Source organism: Myotis brandtii, unplaced genomic scaffold (assembly GCF_000412655.1).
Source record: "Myotis brandtii unplaced genomic scaffold, ASM41265v1 scaffold576, whole genome shotgun sequence".
Lineage (NCBI taxonomy): Eukaryota > Metazoa > Chordata > Mammalia > Chiroptera > Vespertilionidae > Myotis > Myotis brandtii.
In genome coordinates, this window is record NW_005370156.1 from 814,757 (window position 1) to 833,424 (window position 18,668).

Consider the following 18,668-nt stretch of genomic DNA (forward strand, 5'->3'; position numbering starts at 1 on the left):
AAGGATGGGATTTTCTTATCCTCTGGGAGAGTGGAGTTTAGTAATGATATCATTTGTTGATTCACAGAATTTAAAGGCAGAATTCTATCAGGTGGCATTTTCAGTGCATATTTTTAGTATCTGTCTAAAATGCAATTCAGTGTTGTTATTTATTCAACTTAAAATCTTTGAGTGAGTCCCCTCCATCTCAGAACAGACCCTCACCATCAGGCCTGTCCGTTTTCTTGCTGCACCCTTACAGTCTAGCTGGAACCATTCAGAACTCTATGTAGCACTTTGAAGGTGTGATAGACCTTTTTACACTTTCCAAAAGTTTCTTAATGTGTGTAGAACAAATAGGTCTTAGAACCCTAGAAGCTTACCATTGAGAAGGCCTGTGGGTCATGTAGTTGAACTCTTACGTTTTTTAAAAAGCCAAGGCCTAGATACTTGGAGTTTTGTGTGCAATTTTTGCTAGACTATTAAATAAAATATGGTATGGCATTGGTCACATAGTTTGGCTAATAGTGGCTTCCATTGATTGAGTTCTTCCAGATGTGCCAGGGATTATACAGAGTACTCACATCCACATTTCAACCAGTTCTTGCAGCCACACCCATCTTATCTAATAGAGCGGCAATATGCAAATTGACCATCACTCCAACACACAAGATAGCCGCCCCCATGTGGTCAAAGATGGCCACCCGCATGTGGACACAAGTTGGCCAGCAGGGGGGGCAGTTGTGGGCAATCAGGCCAGCAGGGGAGGGCAGTTGGGGGCGACCAGGCCAGCATGGGAGGGCAGTTAGGGGCGACCAGGCCAGCATGGGAGGGCAGTTAGGGGCGACCAGGCCAGCATGGGAGGGCAGTTAGGGGCGACCAGGCCAGCATGGGAGGGCAGTTAGGGGCGACCAGGCCAGCATGGGAGGGCAGTTAGGGGCGACCAGGCCAGCATGGGAGGGCAGTTAGGGGCGACCAGGCCAGCATGGGAGGGCAGTTAGGGGCGACCAGGCCAGCATGGGAGGGCAGTTAGGGGCGACCAGGCCAGCATGGGAGGGCAGTTAGGGGTGACCAGGCCAGCAGGGGAGGGCAGTTGGGGGGAACCAGGCCTGCAGGGGAGGGCAGTTAGGGGTGACCAGGTTGTTAGGGGAGGGCAGTTAGGGGCGACCAGGCCAGCATGGGAGGGCAGTTAGGGGCAATCAGACTGGCAGGGGAGCAGTTAGGCATCGATCAGGCTGGCAGGGGAGTGGTTGGGGGGGTGATCAGGCTGGCAGGCAGAAGTGGTTAGGGGCAATCAGGCAGGCAGGCAGGCAAGCGGTTGAGAGCCAACAGTCCTGGATTGTGAGAGGGATGTCCGACTGCCCTCGAGGGGTCCCAGATTGGAGAGGGTGCAGACTAGGGTCCTGGATTGAGAGGGATGTCCGACTGCCCTCGAGGGGTCCCAGATTGGAGAGGGTGCAGACTAGGCTGAGGGACACCCCCCCACCCCTGCTCGTGCACGAATTTCGTGCACTGGGCCTCTAGTTTTTACATATGGGAGAATTGAGGGTCAGGGGAGTTATTAAGCTTTGTCCAAGATCTCAAGCCAGTTTTCTTCCTCTCACACTGAGTAGACACCAGTTTTTCTTTACTGACTTAATACTTTAAAAATAAATTACTTTACTTATGAATCAGTTACTTGACTAGAGTCCGGAATATGAAAAGAATGTCTTCATGTTTATTTCTGGAAGGATGTTTCTTGTAGTAATAAGAATAAGCACTTACAAAGCGCTTTTACTTCCAGACATTTCTGTCATCTTTTCTGTCAGGCTTCTCTATTACTTGATGCTCAGTGAGGAAACAGGCTTGTCCTCCCAACTCCACAGTGCTTTACTTGCTGCTATGCACTCAACAAGCCATGGGCTCCCTCTACTGGTAGTTAACTGTGACTCTGTTCATTTAAGTTATTAATATTTATTGACCCAGTCCATGAGGAATGTGAATATAAATGAGATGTGGTCTTTGCAGTGAAGAGATAATATATATGTATTTCTGTAATATAAGGTGGATATCAATGAATACTAGGAAAGGGGGACAAAGAAAATTTCATAGATGTTTAGAGGTCAGAGTGTTTCGTTGCAATTGCTGAATTAGGGAAGGCTTTGTGGAAGATTTGCCATTTATCTGGATCTGAAGGGGCGAGTGAGATTTGGCTTGTGGCGGTCCAGGGAAGGGTAGGAAGAAGATCAGCACCCCTGCTGGAGGGAGCAGTGCTGCAAAGGTACTGGGTGAGGAAGGGAGATGTGTGCAGACACAGGGAGCATAAGTGCTTGTTTCCATTCAATCAGAGGATAGGATCTTTGGGATGGAGCTCCCTTAGGATCAGAATGGCATTTCCCAGTCTTGATGGCAGTGAGGAACATGGTTGGCAAAGGGAAGAAGTTGAACAAGGCCATAAAGGTGATTATTGCCATATGTTGGTCATGGTTCTAGTGTGGAGAAGTGGCCAGAACCAGCTCCTAGATCACACTCCATCCATGCTTTTGTTCCGGCCCTCCGGTCCAGTTTAAGAACCCATTGTGGCCCTTGAGTCAAAAAGTTTGCCCACCCCTGTCCTAGATCCTTCCTTAGCCACCACCGCTCCTATATGCACACAGAGTGACAGATTGTTCCCAGTAGTTCAGCCCCTCCTTACTAAACAACCTTTCCTGGATCCCAGGGTGGTCTACTGCGTGAGGGGTGTAAGGATTGCAGCCTGGTCCCCAGGCAAGCTTAAAGCCGTCTCAGACCCACGGGCTTCCATGTCCCCTTTCCAGTTGTGTAGCAGGGCAAAACAGTGAAAATCAAAGAAAACGTTTGCACCTTCCTTTACAGCAGAACTCCTTCAGCCCCCACCCACCTGTTCTCCCAGTCAGAGGCAGGCTGAGGCCCATCTTACTACACTGGTCCTGTGGGAGAAGGCCTTACCAAACACTAAATCTGAAGAGAAATCACAAAAAATAACCCAAGCTGGAACGTGTTCCCTAGACTCAGAACTAAGCCTTTTCCCCCTATTTTTATAATTTTAATGATTTTTAGAGAGAGGGTCTGGGAGAGAGATAGAAACATCAATGTGAAAGCTAAACATTGATCAGCTGCCTCCTGCATGCTCCGTACTGGGGATCAAGCCCTCAACCCAGGTATGTGCCCTGACCAGGAATCGAACCGGTGACTTTTTGATGCACCAGGACAGTGCCCAACCCACTGAACCACACTGGCAGGGCAGAAGCCTTTTTGGCACACTGAAAGCTCAACCTATCTCGTGGCTCCAAGGCCCAAGACATGTCTGGTGCTGACCTTCGGGAAAAGACTAGGAGTGGAGATCTTGTGCTGCCTCTACTTGTGGGAATGCACCATACACTCCTCTGTGCAGTCCCAACTGTCTTTAAAAGCTAACGGCAGTTTCATTCTAGTTAATCTTTAACTAGAATGGAGGGACAGAGGAGGGGTACAGGCAAAGTGAGGACCTTGGAGTCAAGTCAGTAAGACAGAGGAAGGAGTCACCCAGGGTTTGAGTACTAACTGCCTTTGCCTTTTCACTGTCACCACTAAGATATCTAGCAGGCCTCCCCAACTCAATTAGTCCCAGATGAACTCCTGATCACATCTTTTGTCTGCTCTGCTCACATCATTCTAGTTAATCTTTAACTACAATGGAGGGACAGAGGAGGGGTACAGGCAAAGTGAGGACCTTGGAGTCAAGTCAGTAAGACAGAGGAAGGAGTCACCCAGGTTTGAGTACTAACTGCCTTTGCCTTTTCACCGTCACCACTAAGATATCTAGTAGGCATCCCCAACTCAACTAGTCCCAGATGAACTCCTGATCACATCTTTTGTCTGCTCTGCTCACAGCCTACCCACCTCCACAGTGCTCACCTTCTAGTTGCACAGTCATCCTTGATTCCTCTCGTCTTTCACTCCTCATCTCCAGTCCTGCAGGAAATCCCAGAGGCTTTACCTTCAAAATGCAGCGTGATCGGTTTGTCCTCTAACCTGCTCTATAGTCACCCTGGCCTAAACCATCTCTCACCTGCACTAATATAACAGCTGCCTCCCTTATTCCTTCCTTGCTTGCTTCAGTCTGTTCTAAACTCAGTAGCTAGAGTGATCTTTTAAAAACATGACTCAGATCTTGTCACTTCTGTGCTCAAAACCTCGAACGAGTGGCTCCCCATTGTCCCTCAGCCTGAAGGCCAGAGTCCTTACAAACCGGCTTCTTTGCTATTCCTCCCTCATCCCTATCAGGCGCACTCCTTCCTATGGCCTTTGCACGGGGTGTTCCCTCTGTCTGATAGGCTCTTTCTCCACCCGTCCACAGGGCTTCCCCTCCCCACTGTAGTAGTGACAGTAGGAGGCAATGATCTGCTTTGGTGTCATGGAAATTATCCATTGTTTAGGGCAGTGAGACAGATCCTTTTATGGAAGCATACAGGCCTTCTGGTTTAAAGATTAACGAGAATGAAACTGCCATTAGCTTTTAAAGACAGTTGGGACTGCACAGAGGGGTGTATGGTGCATTTCATTTTCAAGCGAGGATCACATTTTTCTGAGGGCCAGCATACCAAAGTCGGGCTGACGGTGATGGGACCACTGACTCCGCATGTGCGAGGTTTGTAATTCTCCATTTGGTGAAGGTTGAAGGCATTCTTATTTAAAAGATCAATGCAGGTAGCGTTTGCAGAATGTTAGGTGTAATTTTTTAGATGTGTATTATCATTTGGTAATTTTGAGCCTTCATTATGTATTTGTACATAAAATCTCCATAGAGATTCTTTATTCTTTAGATGTTTATCCCCTTTATTGGCACAATATTTTTCTATAAAAATATTAAGCTTCATAATTTGGTAGAGATAACGTAGATTTGGAGATAAGAGAACATTCATTTTTATTCATTTTCATTCGAGCTTTACTACGGGCAATATTAGCACGGACAAGTTACTTAGTTTTTATTTCTCCATTTTGTTGTCTGTAAACTGAAGGGTCTAACTCTGCTTTTAGGGTTCCTGGTAGGATCACATGTGATCACGCTGCATCTAAAGCACTGGTCATGTTGACTGCCACTCATAACGGCATTTCTTACTGGACGCGTATTCGAGTTACGGCAGTGTCTTAGGACAGTTCAGGGATTCAGGAAAACATCATTGATGACTTTTAAACCAAAGACTCCCTTTTGTAGCGGATGGCAACTTGACCTTTTTTTGTTTTTTTGTACACATCTTTCCAGTGCCCCTCACCATGCCAGCGTCCATGGACTCACACCCTTGTGTTCTCTCCTCCCGTCACCCTGCCCCATGTGTACACGCACACACAGTCTCCTCTGTGTTTGATTTCCTGGGCTGTAGGGTTGAGCTGCCCTACAGATGTGGTGGTGGGAAGTGTCCTGTGTGTCCTGAAATTTAAGGTCTGACCAGAGCCAGGTTAGAGGATTATTTGCGTTAGTCATAGACAGCACAGGACACTGTGGACATTCTTCCCTGTCCTTTGCTGCCCCAGTTGCATTCACAGAGCTTCAGGAAATTTCTAAATGAAGTAGTAGAGTGGACCGAGGAGGGTGGCGTGTTCAGCATGTTCAGCATGTGCACCGTGCACAGTGACGCTGGCCACTGCATTTGTGCGAGATGTCTTCTCAGAAAAGACCACAATGAGTCTTGTCTTTCTGTTTCAGACAGCCCGTTGGAGGATCCTGACCTTAAGGATTCATATCTCATTCCAAGAAACATCATGGCTGAGCCAGACTATATAGAAGATGACAATCCTGAACTAATTAGGCCTCAGAAACTTGTCAATCCCGTCAAAACGTCCCGCAACCATCAAGATCTTCACAGAGAACTTCTTATGAATCAGAAAAGGTAAGATAGTTTCTTGAGCAGTTTCAGGACTTTAAGGTAACTAGATTTAATTTTAATTATTTTTACAAAGGCTTCAAAGACTTTTTTGTTTCTTAACTATATTTGAGGCTTCCTTATTCCCTCTAGCATCCTTGAGCTAGGATGTCCCTCCAAAAAGTAAAGCCAGCAGCAGGCACAGCTGCCACCACCAGTGTTACTCAGAAGTCTGCCATCCTGTCTCCCCTTCTCATATGGGTGCAGATTTTAAAATTTGGATGGAACAGTCTAGATTAAAGATAAAAGGGAGTGTCCTAAGTTAAAAAGAAATATTTACAAGTCTGTTTCTTAGATTTGTAAAATCTTTGTATTTTCCCCTTATATATGTGAATGTGTGGGAGGCAGATGTAAATATTGCCTGCTTCAGCATTTGTGAGTAGCAGCTTGAAGTTTCTAGAACAGATATGGGGAACCTTTTTACTGCCAAGGGCCATTTGGATATTTATAACATCATTTGTGGGTCATACAAAATTATCAGCTTAAAAATTAGCCTGCTGTACTAGTATATGGTCAAAAATTTAATTAACTCACCCCTAATGCCTTGTCAGGGCCAGACCAAATGATTTCGAGAGCCTTATGCGGCCTGTGGGCCGGATGTTCCCCAACCCGAAAGCCTTATGCGGCCTGTGGGCCGGATGTTCCCCAACCCCTGCACTAGAAATACTTCAGTATTGACTGTAGATAAGAACACTCTGTCTTGCCCTGGCCAGTGTCCACAGGCATGGCTCAGTTGACTGGAACATCGTCCTCCTATACACCAAAAGGTGATGGGTTCAATTCCTGATCAGGGCACCTATCCAGGTTGCAGATGTTCTCTCTCTCTCTGTCTCCCACCTCTCCCTGCCTCTCTTTCTAAAACCAATTTTTAAAAAAACAAACCCAAACCACTCTTTTTTGTCTATTCTTTGTTTTTAAATAACATTTTAATTATCACTATCATCATTTGTATTACTATTAATTGTTGTGGAGAGGAGCAAAACATTTATCTTCCATTTTCTTTATAAACCATTTGTTAGTTCCCCCTGTGTCATAAGTAATTTTGGATGTTGGGTTGGAGAACTCTGCTTTTAAAGTGATGTTAGTCAGGGCCAGGAGACTGGGAGAGTGGAGAATACACAGGTGTCTTATTTACTAGGACACAAGGTTACCTTCTTTATTTAAGATCTGTTAAGCTTCATTTAGAAGTATTTTGACACCTTCAGAATGAAATGGTTGATCTGAATTGTGAGACTATATAGATCACACATCCACACATTGAACTGAAAGATATGCAGGCCAAGTTAAGCATTGGCCATGTTTTAGAGGGAAGGTCTAATGTTAAATTTTAAAAAATTATTTTAAAGGAAACGAGGGATCATTTTTATATCAGTTTTTCCAACTGTACCTCAGGCAGAACTCCTGTCCTAGGAACTCTCTGTAAGCTTGTCCTCCCTCTAGGTTGTGGGAATGTGGCTTACTCCCTTTCAGCCCCAGTGCCCACCAGCGTGGTGCTGCTGGGTTAACGCTTAGAAATTGAATGCAAGTTTGATCCTTCCCGGATAGTGCTTAGCTTCTACTGGTGGTTGTCACATAAAAGAAGAAGAAAAAATGGATTCATTATCATCATGCCCAAAGCAAAACAGGATTCTATAATTTCCTAAATAGGCCTCAGAATTTAGAGACAATCCTGCCTGAGAAAGTCTGCGTTTTGGGAGAAAGAAAGTTCAATATACTCTAAAAGAGAGTAGCTAAATGTTTTTCTAAACTAAATGGTTTCCTGGTGTCTTTACCTCTCGAACCTCAGTTCCCTTATCTGTAAAATGGAGTAGGCAAAGATAAAACCAAAATTGGCAGCATAACTGTTTTCTGAATTATAGGCTACAATTTATTTTGCAAAAATTTAATAGTCTAGGTGTTATCTTTGTGAAACATATAGGTTTGTGCAATTGAATCTGTTATGCCAATTTTTTTTAGAATAGGTACTTTCTGTGAAAATGGAATACCCTTCTGACTTTCTCTGGGTTATGCTTTCTCTTCTTTGTTTGCACAGGTGACTCTTTAGCCAGGCCCAGCTCTACTAATTTAGGAGAATGCTGGTGTTCCCTCAAGCACCATGGGGTAGAGAGGATGTGGGCTTTGAAGTCACAGGGAAATGACTTTACGATCTTGGACAAGGTTCCCCTTCTTGAGGTCTGTTTCTTCATATATAAAATAGGAGATAAAAATATCTTTCTTATAAAAATGGAAGTAAATAATAGCATGTATAAATACCTATTAAAATGTATGGCATATAGTAAGTGCTTGATTAATCCCAACCATCTTTCACTTTCTATGTAGTGCCATCTGGAAATTCCTATTACTTTTCCCCCTTCTTTGAATAGTCCTGGTGTGGCTATAGAAGTACATTTAAACAAAAGAAAGAAAAAGGCAGGTTTCAAAATCAAATGAATGTGTCTTATTCTATGTCTTCAGGTTTCTCAAGGGACAATCTTAGTTTGGTAGAGTCCTCTTATTAGAAATACAACTGATTTTTAGAGTGAAAACTCCTCAAGCAGTTTCTTCTTTTGTTAATCTGTCACATATACATTTTGGAGACTGGGGTTTTTATTTCTAAATTTTAATGTGGGGAAAATAGGAAGTATCACTTCCGTAATATATATGTTTGGTTAAAGGGTAATCATACTTGATTACTGGCTTGTACCATAATGAAAGTCTATTTATTTCCAACAATTTGTAGAGGGCCTTCCCATATTTTATCTTGTCCAATCCAGTGATCTTTCTGGGGATTTAGTGTGTGTTATCTTGGGGTTATCCTAATGTGACAAGTTAGTAAGAAAAAACTCAGAGTAACAGGCTAAGGGATCTTCTCAAGATTTCACAGTAGTTTTTTGGAATAAAAGGGTAGAAAGAAATATATAATTAAAGGCAGTTTAAATTAAAGGCAGAGCTTGATCAAATATAGTAATAATAAAAATTAGAAAAGGGGTAGGGAAGTGAGAGGGAGACAGAAATGAGATCAACACAAACCGAGCTGTCCATGAAGCCTTGGACTTTGCCCTCCATAGCCAAAAATGTGGCTCAAAGCCCTGTAGCAGTTAGCTCAGAGTTTTTTTTAGTTACTTTTTAAAGATCATAAGATAAAAGCAGTTACTACTTATGAGAACAAATACTCTATTCATAGGTATTCCAACTCTGAACTCTATGCTCTTTTAAGTATGTAATTCTGCTCCTATGTTTGCTATCTTTGGGACCAGCTAAGTTTCAGGTTAAAAGTCTTTACATTTCCATCTGCTCACAGCTTGCCACAAGGTCTGAGTGAGACCATTTTCAGATTCTCAGGGTCTATAGATATTCCCAGTAACATAAGGGCAGATTTCAAGAGACAAGGTTGTTTTTAAGTTGTAAGATTAGTGTTTAAGATGTCTTAAAATATTTCTAATATAAATTAGGTTCTATCTTCTCTACAGGAGTACTTTTGGGGGTCAAATATAAATACCCAACTATTGAAATTGGTTTTTTGACTAGTGCATTTCAGTCAGTGGCTTTTATTCCCTGTGTTTTTAGTTGATCTACATATCTTCATTTGGCATGCTTTTCTAGACAAATATTTCCTCAATAAATACTCATTGGTGTACAACATGGAAAAATACGGGAAGTTGAGGTGGAAATATTTGCATTTGAATTCACACAGGTAGAAATGGTTCAGTCGCAAATGGAGGCAAGGCAGGCCAGACCAGAAAACTCCAAGATTAAAGATCAAGGGCTTGCAATCCAAATGCACCCTCCCCTCCACCCTAAGAAAAAAAATTAAGCCAGGAGATATTTGACTGAGTGTCAGGGGTGTTCTGTTGGGGTCTGTGCCAGCCCTCGCCTCTGGCTCAGGTCTTCCAGCTGAGGAGGCAGTTTCACTTGTATGGGTTCAAGTGCATCTGGGATGGAGGTGGACCCTTTCAGTCAGCCCCTGGGTGTATTCAGTGGTTTATGTGAAATGTGAAATGTACCATTAAAAGTTGTCTGTATATTGCACCACTGGTGGTGGAAATATAAAGTATTGTGGCCTTATTGGAGGGCAGTTTGGCAATATACATCAAATTGTAAAATGTACAGATACTTAGCCAGCAGTTCTACTTCTATGAATGTAGCCAACGGGAATACTTATATAAAGGAGTGCAAATATGAATGTACAAGGAAGATCATTGCCTCATTACTTTCAATAGGGAACAATTGGAAATGACCCAAATGCATATCAGTATGGGAGTGGCAAACTTCCATACTGTGAGGTCTTGTGCAGATGTTAAGAACGATGAAGAAGAGCTTTGTTTGTAAAGGTATGGAAAGTAAGGAGGAGCCTAGATTACACTGTTACCTCTGAGTCCATGTTCAATTTTCGGGGCCACTACTCACATAGAATACAATGTAGGTGGTATTCCCAAGCTCTGTTTGACAGGATTGAGGTGTGCTTTCACTTTTTATTTTATGTATATGTCACCTAACCTATTTTTTATTCAAGGAGCACTTATTAAATTTAAAAATTGGCTTGACCCACTATCATAGTTACAGCAAGAAGGCTCAGGATTAACTGTTGGTCTTGAGTGGTACAGATACCAGGACTTTAAGGGATAATGGGATTAAAAGGACTTGTTAATTGTATACGTCACAATTGATTAAAGAGAATCAACTATTGTCATGTGCAGAATGATATTGTAGTTTTTAAGAAATTTGCAGAAGCTCATTTCTCTCTTAAGTCTGACCCAGTTTTAGACTCAGGGAAACATATAGGCAGTGCTTGCTTGACTTTTTCCATTCAGCACAGATTAAGTGATCGGCTACAATAAAATATTAACTAAATTTATATGACTTCTCAACTGTTATAAGTACAGAACATTTATCACATGAGCCACCATTTCCTGAGCTTTCTGTTACTAAATATTTTATCTTACTGCTCCCATTGTATAAAGTCTTACAATAGAAAATGAATACTGTATATCAATTAAACCCATTCATATGTTGCGATAGAATGTCAGATTAGTGTGTCATACATCAAAGTTTGTGCAATAGCTTTTGCATAATCCAGAAGCATTTAATAACATTTGAGGTTAATTTTGCCTGTGAAGTATTTTGAAATTTAAATGATGCAGATAGCTAAATCCTTAATCCTAAAATTTAAATCCCTTAAGTTTATCTGTAGTGTTATAGAGGCTTTTTAATAGTCATGAAATTGAGTGGGTCTTTACTCAGATTATTTACAAACAAATTTTCCTGTGTGCTCAGTGACATTTAGGTTTATTGTGAACAAAATACCATCAGCAACTTTTATTGTGCTGATTAAAGATTTAATTTCCTGAATACTTACCTATACTTCTGCCCCCCCATTCAATCTAGTAACTGTGAAACCATAATTAAGTCACAAAAGTAGCCTGTCTCTTTTGTTGTAATGCAAATTTGCTAATGGAAATTGGGGAAGAGGAGACAAGTTATTTAATTTTAAGTATTAATAAAGTGGAGATTACTTAAGAGCTAGTGGAGACTGGCTGAAATGTTAGGGAATGGTCTTCCCCTGACTTGCCACGGAATTCTTAGATGGAGGGTTGGTAGGCCTAAGTTTTGTTTTTGTTTTTCCCCATTTGATGAGATGGTAGCCTGACTTATCCCTTAGAAATGTGAGGCTTTCCTGACGCCTGACTTCCATGCATTGTCAGTAGTCAACCACACATCTGAAATGGTTCAACTGGAAGGATCACTGAACTGGGAGTCAGAGGCTCAGAGTTCTATGTGGCCAGTAATGATGATGGACATGCCTTTACACATGCAAGAACCTTCCTAAAAATCTGAAACTTTGGCCATTTTGCTTTTTAAATTTCTGGTGAAGCCATCTCATCTCCATGTTCATGTCCATGTCCATCTTGGGTGGTTGTCATACTCATCGAATGAGCATAATGTTCCTCACCTTCCCCAGTGAATGGATTTTGCTTACTTTCGGAAGATGCTCTTGCTTTTTCTTTCATGATTGTGAATTTCTGAGATAATTAATGTGGACTATTAACTGGTAGTAGGGGATCACAATCATGCTAATTCATTGGACCCTTTCTCTGTGGCTGATGGCTTAAATTTCTATTGAGGAAAGATGTGTCCATTAGATTACAACTTTTTAATTTTGTTCATGCTTTTTTTGCAGGGGTCTTGCTCCTCAGAATAAGCCAGAACTGCAGAAGGTGATGGAAAAAAGAAAACGAGATCAAGTAATAAAGCAGAAGGAAGAAGAAGCACAAAAGAAGAAATCTGACTTGGAAATAGAACTATTAAAACGGCAACAGAAGTTGGAGCAGGTAAGGGTGACTGTGGTGAAAGTGGTCTTTTTTTATTGAGCCATAGTTGACATACAACATTGTGTAAGTTTAAGGTGTTCAGCATATTGATTTGGTACATTTACGTTGCAATGTGATTGCCATTGTACCTTAGCTGACACCTCTGTTGCATCACATAAATTATTTCTTCTACACTTGGGAACCATTAAGATAATCTCTTAGCAAATGTAAGACACAGTTTTGTTGGCTGTAATCACTCTACTGTGCATTAGGCCTCCAGGACTTATTTATCTACTAGTTGCAAGTTTGTACCCTTAAACAACTCCCATTGCCTCATTTCCAGCCCTGGATAACCACCATTCCACTCTCTGCTTTTATAAGTTGGTTGTTGTTGTTTTTTAAAGATCCAATATATAATATATGAGACAATGTTTGTTTTTCTCTGACTTTTCTCACAAGTTGTCTTTTTGTCCTGAAAACTAAGAATGTTGGAACAAGCAGAATTTACCAGACAGGACAGATGTAAATGTTTATGCCATGAAAAGAAAATATGAGACAAAATGTGAGCAAATGGGCTAAAATACATTGAAAGTAAAGTCCAGAATTCTATTGAAGGCCTAGAAGAGATTCAGGAGGAGACAGAACTAGAGCTTTCACTGAATTCAGCAGTGTTGGGAGCTCAAGCACTTGAGTGAAATTTAACTTCACTGAGAGTACAGGCCAGCTGTGTTGATGGCAGGATCTTGTCTTAACCTTGATTTTTAGATTTTTGTGATCTCTCTGTATTGCTTGTAGTAACAACCCACCTGCTGCTCTTGCGAGGAATTACCTGAATCTATGTGTACACAGACACACACACACTTATTTATTTTAACTGGGGACTGGGAGATAATTTATTTCATTGGGAAATGAAGTCATTGGGGACTTTGGAAAGAGGGAATGTCTTGAAAAGCCTCAGTTTGTAAATAATTTTTCTGTTTCTGAATTTTATTTAGCTTGAACTTGAGAAGCAGAAACTGCAAGAAGAACAAGAAAACGCCCCAGAGTTTGTGAAGGTTAAAGGCAATCTTAGGAGAACAGGCCAAGAAGTGGCCCAAGCCCAGGAGTCATAGACCCACGCCTCAGAGACCGCAAGGAAGCTGTGAGCAGGCACCTCCTCAATGCTTAATCTCAGGGCAAAAGCCCCTGGGAGCATCCCAGCCAGCAGAGAATTGTTGCTTAAAAAAGGATTTGGTCTTGGTTCACCTACAGTCTGGGTGGGTAAATTACCTGTGACAGTTGCAATTCCTATTCGCCAAATGAAGGACGTTGACCAGCACTTAGGTTGGGATATGGACCTGTGTTCAAAGACTTCAAAAAAACAAACAAACAAAAAAGGAAGAGGACACTGGAGTAAATTCTTAAGAGTTGCACTACTTGGTTTTTCTTCTGATCCAAGTTTAGTGGGGCACAGAGCCTTTTTTCTTTTAAAACCTAAAGAAAATGTGTTTCATTCTTCCTTTAGTTATCTATTAGATAATTTAGATCACATAGAAATACATTTGATCTGTTACAGTCAATGTTCATCAATTCTGTTTTGAGGATCCAAATTTTCTTGTTTAATTTATACCTTCACCCATGTTAGGATTCACACCTGAGAATGTTGATGTTAATGTCGAGCACAGCTATCACCTTTATTGACATCAATAGGGTGAGAAGGTTTAAAAATATGTAAACAGACATACGTAAACAAAAATATGTAAATGGCCATTTTGATCTTATCTTAACTCCTTCTGGTTATGCTCCATGGTAACATTCCACTTCAGAGAAGGCACATTCTATAAAACCATTTATTGCTTTGATAACTATTAGGTTTTTAAAAAATATTTCTTGCTGAGCTAGCTCCTTTTATATATTAAATAATCTCCCCGTCTTTTGGAGAATGAAAGCTAGTCCACATAACTGAACTTCAGTGTCAAAAGTAGAGAGTCCAAATCTTTTGATTCCTTCTGAGAGCAGTGTGGGGAGTGCTCCAACTGGGAGCCTGGGAAGGAGGAGTGATTTTAGTATTTTAATGTGAAGCAAATGTAGATTGGTCTCAAGAGGCCTCGTTGGAAGATTCATAGCAACTGTACATGTTGAATGTTACCCATTTCTTTACTTTTTTTTTTCTTAAGAAGAAAAACTATTTCCCCACTCTCTTAGTTATGATGATGGTATTGATAACGATGACGTTTTTGACTACTGTACTGCATCTCAGGAAAAGCCCAGGTAAAGGGAGAAGCTGCTCAGTTTTCCCACCCTAGCAAGCAAGCTACTCAAAGTGAAGCCCAGGTTACCAATAACAGCAGAGTTCTTAGACATTTTATACTGCTGGTACGGTCCATTCGACTTGGGTGGGCTGGAAGAATTTGTGTGGATTCAGTATGTTCTCCCTAGAGACGATTCAGCCAGTAATTTCTACATTGAAGACTCTTCTTATAATTCCTCTAATAGCTTGTAGAAAGTTGGATTCTGAGCTTCTGAATTCTTAGTAAGCATAGTAGAAATTAGCTTTCTGTGGGAATGCTTTAATTTTCATACTTGACAATTAGTCTCATATTCAGTCCTAATGTGAACAAGATAAAAGTAAATGCAATGATCATATACTGCTAGTTCAGGAATATGTGGATTACACCTGCAATGGATGATTTCTCTCATCAGCAAGTATTATTTGAATAAAATAGGAGGTCCTTAAGATAAGATACTGCTCTATAATAGTTTGCTTTTGAAGGATGGAATGGTAGCTATTTTTCCCATCACTCTTCCTTATGAGAGAAGAAAGTACGTTAACTGATCATCTTGAAAGTGTATTTCTGATTGCACATTGATTGGAGTTCTTTCTTTGTGCATATGGACTAATGATGTGGCTTGTAAAATGAGGATTCAGGGCTGGCCTTACATACTATCTTTAACTGCATGCAAGGTCTTTTTGATCCTGTGTCCTTGAAGCAGTTCTGCCACTTGATAAAATTCTCAAGAGCTCTGACAGGCTCCTTCAGAAGGACCGATTCTGTTCCTAAAACTTACCTAGAATTCACTCTTCCCTAGGAAATAAATTACAAAAGCATTTCCCTCCCAATCTCTCTCACAAATCTTCAGAATTATTTGTAGTTAGTGTACGAGGTCTGGCCAAAAGAAGACTTGTAAATAGCATACAGTGATGTCTTATGACTAAACAGTGGAAGGTCCACATAGAGAAGCTCTTTGAAGTCATCAGATCAGCTTAGCTCACAGGCCTGAGTTTAAAAAGGCGCCAGTCTCCCCCACGCTTTAATACTGTACAGTCCAAACCCCTAGGACTTGTGAACATCCCAGCAGTTTGTGCTTTGAGCCACTTTTTTTACAAAAATGGCTCCATTTTTCCACTCTGTGGTTTTCTTAAAGTAGTTCAGTGTTTTATAGTTTCCTAGTAGTAAAGTAGTGTTGCTTTCTAAGCTATAACAGTTGACTTTATTCTTCTACTCTGAAAAATCTTGACTTGTTTGAGTGTATATAATATATACAAAGGGAGCCTTAATGGATTTGTTTTCATAATTTAATATTTTTTGTATTTGCTCTTGTATAATTGTTTTTAATGGAAAGTATTACAGAATTGAGGGTGGAATTCTTAGAACCAAAGTTATTCTTAATAAAAATCACCACATGCTTGGACCATGCAGCTGTTTGTCTGATGTGTTGAAAATGGATGTCTGGGCCTGAGGGGACGGCAGGAGGCTGTGTTCAGTTCAAAGGTCAGAAGGCGGTGCTAGGGCCTCCCTTGGGTGACTATCCTCCTTGACAGCCTTGCTCACAAGTCACTTAAGTCCTCTTGCCTTGTGTCAGTCAGGACTGACAATTTATTAAGTCAAAGCACACTAAGGTTGCTGCGCTTGCATAAAATATGTGGTATTTTAGCAGCAGCTGTCAGTCTGCCGATCAAAGTATTCTGAATTTTAGGTAACTTGGAAGAACAGTGGGAGATATATTTTGGGAAGGAACATTTTTAGTGCTTGTGAACTAGTATATCGGGCTTGTCTGAAGTGTGACCATAAAATTATTTTGCTTATGCAGCTAAGTTAATGTAATTCTCAGAGAAGTTACTTTGGGAAGCTATACACATAATTTCATTATACTATTGGTTAAATTAGTTTGGAGGTTTCAATCTTTTTACTTTTCCAATCCCAAGTTATTACTCAGCTTGACCACCCAATTCATACTATCTTTGGACTCTTTGAAAATCAGATCTACTCAGGGCAGTAACATTTGTTACCTCTAAGGTTATACCATGAGTTCTAAAGGCCAGCATAGAAGATGGTCCCAAAAATTATTTGAAGAGTAGCTGATCTTTGGAATAACTAGGCATTTTCTCAAGGTGACAGTTTTGAGGCAGTCAGTCCATTTCATTGGAGCACTATATGCTTGTTTCTTATAGTAATAGTAATAGATTTGAAAGAAGACAGAGGGCAATTAATGTGTTTGGTAAGACTTGAAATGCTATAGTACATCTAAAAGAAGTATTAGAATATTACTACCAGGCTTACATTGTACTGGTATAATGAGAAACAGTGTTTTCTTTCTGAGGTCTTAGGTTAAATAAAATCTTTATGAGCTAGCCTTATAATTACAGTTTCTCTTTTTTTTTCCTCATGAGAAAATGCATTCTGATTATCAATTAGGGATGTTTTGAATGTCTTCTCAGTTGCTCCTAGATTTCCTACTAAGATAGTAGTTGCCAACCACCTTGCCAATAAAAAGGGCACTTGGTTATTTAGGGAAAGTATACTGATTACTACTGGGATGTTATTGCTCCAGGCCCCTCAAGGTTAGGAAATATATTTGTGTGTGTGAGTGTAAATATGTATTCATACACTTGCATTGATATTTATTTTTATATCTCTAGTTACTAAAAATCATTAGTTAACAGCAGTGTCTCCAATTCTAACCCAATAGCACATTCTAGCTTTCTTCCTTCCCATGATTAGGGCATGAAACCTGGGTCAGCTGTTCAAGCTGATTCACCTATGAGTCACAGGCCTTACTTAGATAAGTCCTTTTTTGGGGGGGAGGGGGGTTCTGAGAGGGAAGATAAGTCCTTTTATAATTCTTGCTTGCTTTGTCATGGGATTTTTAATATCTTGCCATATATATTACTTTAATTTTTTGAAACTTGGTGTAATCCCCAGAAATTGTGTGCTTCCATTTTGGATAGCCAGCATTTATCTCATTGTCCTGCCTTTATGATATACTAGAGGCCCAGTGCATGAAATTTGTGCACATGAGGGGAGGGGGGTCCCTCAGCCCAGCCTGTGCCCTCTCGCAGTCCAGACTAACAGCTTAGGCCTGCTCCCCACCGTCAGTTAGACATCCTTAGTGCTGCTGCGGAGGCAAGAGAGGTTCCCGCCACTGCTGCTGTGCTCGCCAGCCACGAACCCAGCTTCTTCCCACCACTGCTGCTGTGCTCGCCAGCCACGAACCCAGCTTCTGGCTGAGCAGTGCACTCCCCCTGTGGGAATGCACTGACCACCAGGGGCAGCTCCTGCATTGAGCGGGATCGGGCCGAAACTGGCTCTCCAACATCCCCTGAGGGGTCCAGATTGCGAGAGGGTGCAGGCCAGGCTTAGGGACCCCACTGGTGCACGATCAGGGCCAGAGAGGGACTCGGGAGGTTGGCCAGCCTGGGAGGGACTGTGGGAGGGTTCCAGGGCATGTCCAGCCCATCTTGCCCAGTCCTGATTGGCTGGACCCCAGCAGCAAGCTAACCTACCAGTTGGAGTGTATGCCCCCTGGTGGTCAGTGCACGTCATAGTGGTTGAGCAGCCTTAGCATATCATTAACATATTACACTTTGATTGGTTGAATGGATGACTGGACACTTAGCATAGTAGGCTTTTATTATATAGGATTGGTCTTGTCCATTAGCATTATTGAAAATTTAGGTATATTTTATTAATATCTTATATAATTAATAGGATCATGTTGAGATTTTGTCTTCTAAGAGTCATTAAGTTTTTATGCTGAATTCTTTGGTTTGAGACATTTAATATTTATTATCTTGGACATACTGTTGCGTCCTTCTAAATTTTTTATCATTATTGATCAACTGGACTTCTTTTCTGCTTATTATATGTGACCATTGATGGTGATCAGTATTTTTCTTGTACTATTGTTTTTTAGTTTCTTTATCTCAGATTTCCTGTGTTTCTTGTTTCCTGTATACATAGCTAGAAATAAGATATGCCTATAATTTATAAAAACACATCTTATCTAATAAAAGAGAAACATGCAAATTGACCGTACCTTCACTACAGTCACAAGCCACGCCCACCAGCCAATCAGAGCGACTAAATGCAAATTAACCCAACCAAGATGGTGGCTGGCAGCCACAGAACTGGAGCAAGCGGGAGGCTTGGTTACCCCGGCAATGGAGGAAGCCAAGCTTCCCACCTGCCCTGGCTGGCTGTGGCCTCCGCTCAAGGCAACAAAGTTTCAATTATAGAAGACA

The 18,668-nt window shown here is 41.3% G+C and overlaps 1 protein-coding gene across 3 annotated transcripts in view; it reads left to right on the plus strand.

The window, feature by feature from the left end:
• FAM107B (family with sequence similarity 107, member B) overlaps positions 1 to 15,845 on the plus strand; it is a 253,775-nt gene extending 237,930 nt beyond the window's left edge. For 2 of the 3 annotated variants that reach the window (XM_005878889.2, XM_005878888.2), the window contains 3 exons: positions 5,663 to 5,846; positions 12,037 to 12,187; positions 13,162 to 15,845. In XM_005878889.2, coding sequence (XP_005878951.1) covers positions 5,663 to 5,846; positions 12,037 to 12,187; positions 13,162 to 13,278 — 452 coding nt within the window. In that variant the 3' untranslated portion in view covers positions 13,279 to 15,845. Of the gene's footprint in view, positions 1 to 4,504; positions 4,607 to 5,662; positions 5,847 to 12,036; positions 12,188 to 13,161 lie in introns of those variants that run through there. The other variant, XM_005878890.2, reaches the window with a different exon arrangement.
• The last annotated feature ends 2,823 nt before the right edge of the window (positions 15,846 to 18,668 follow it).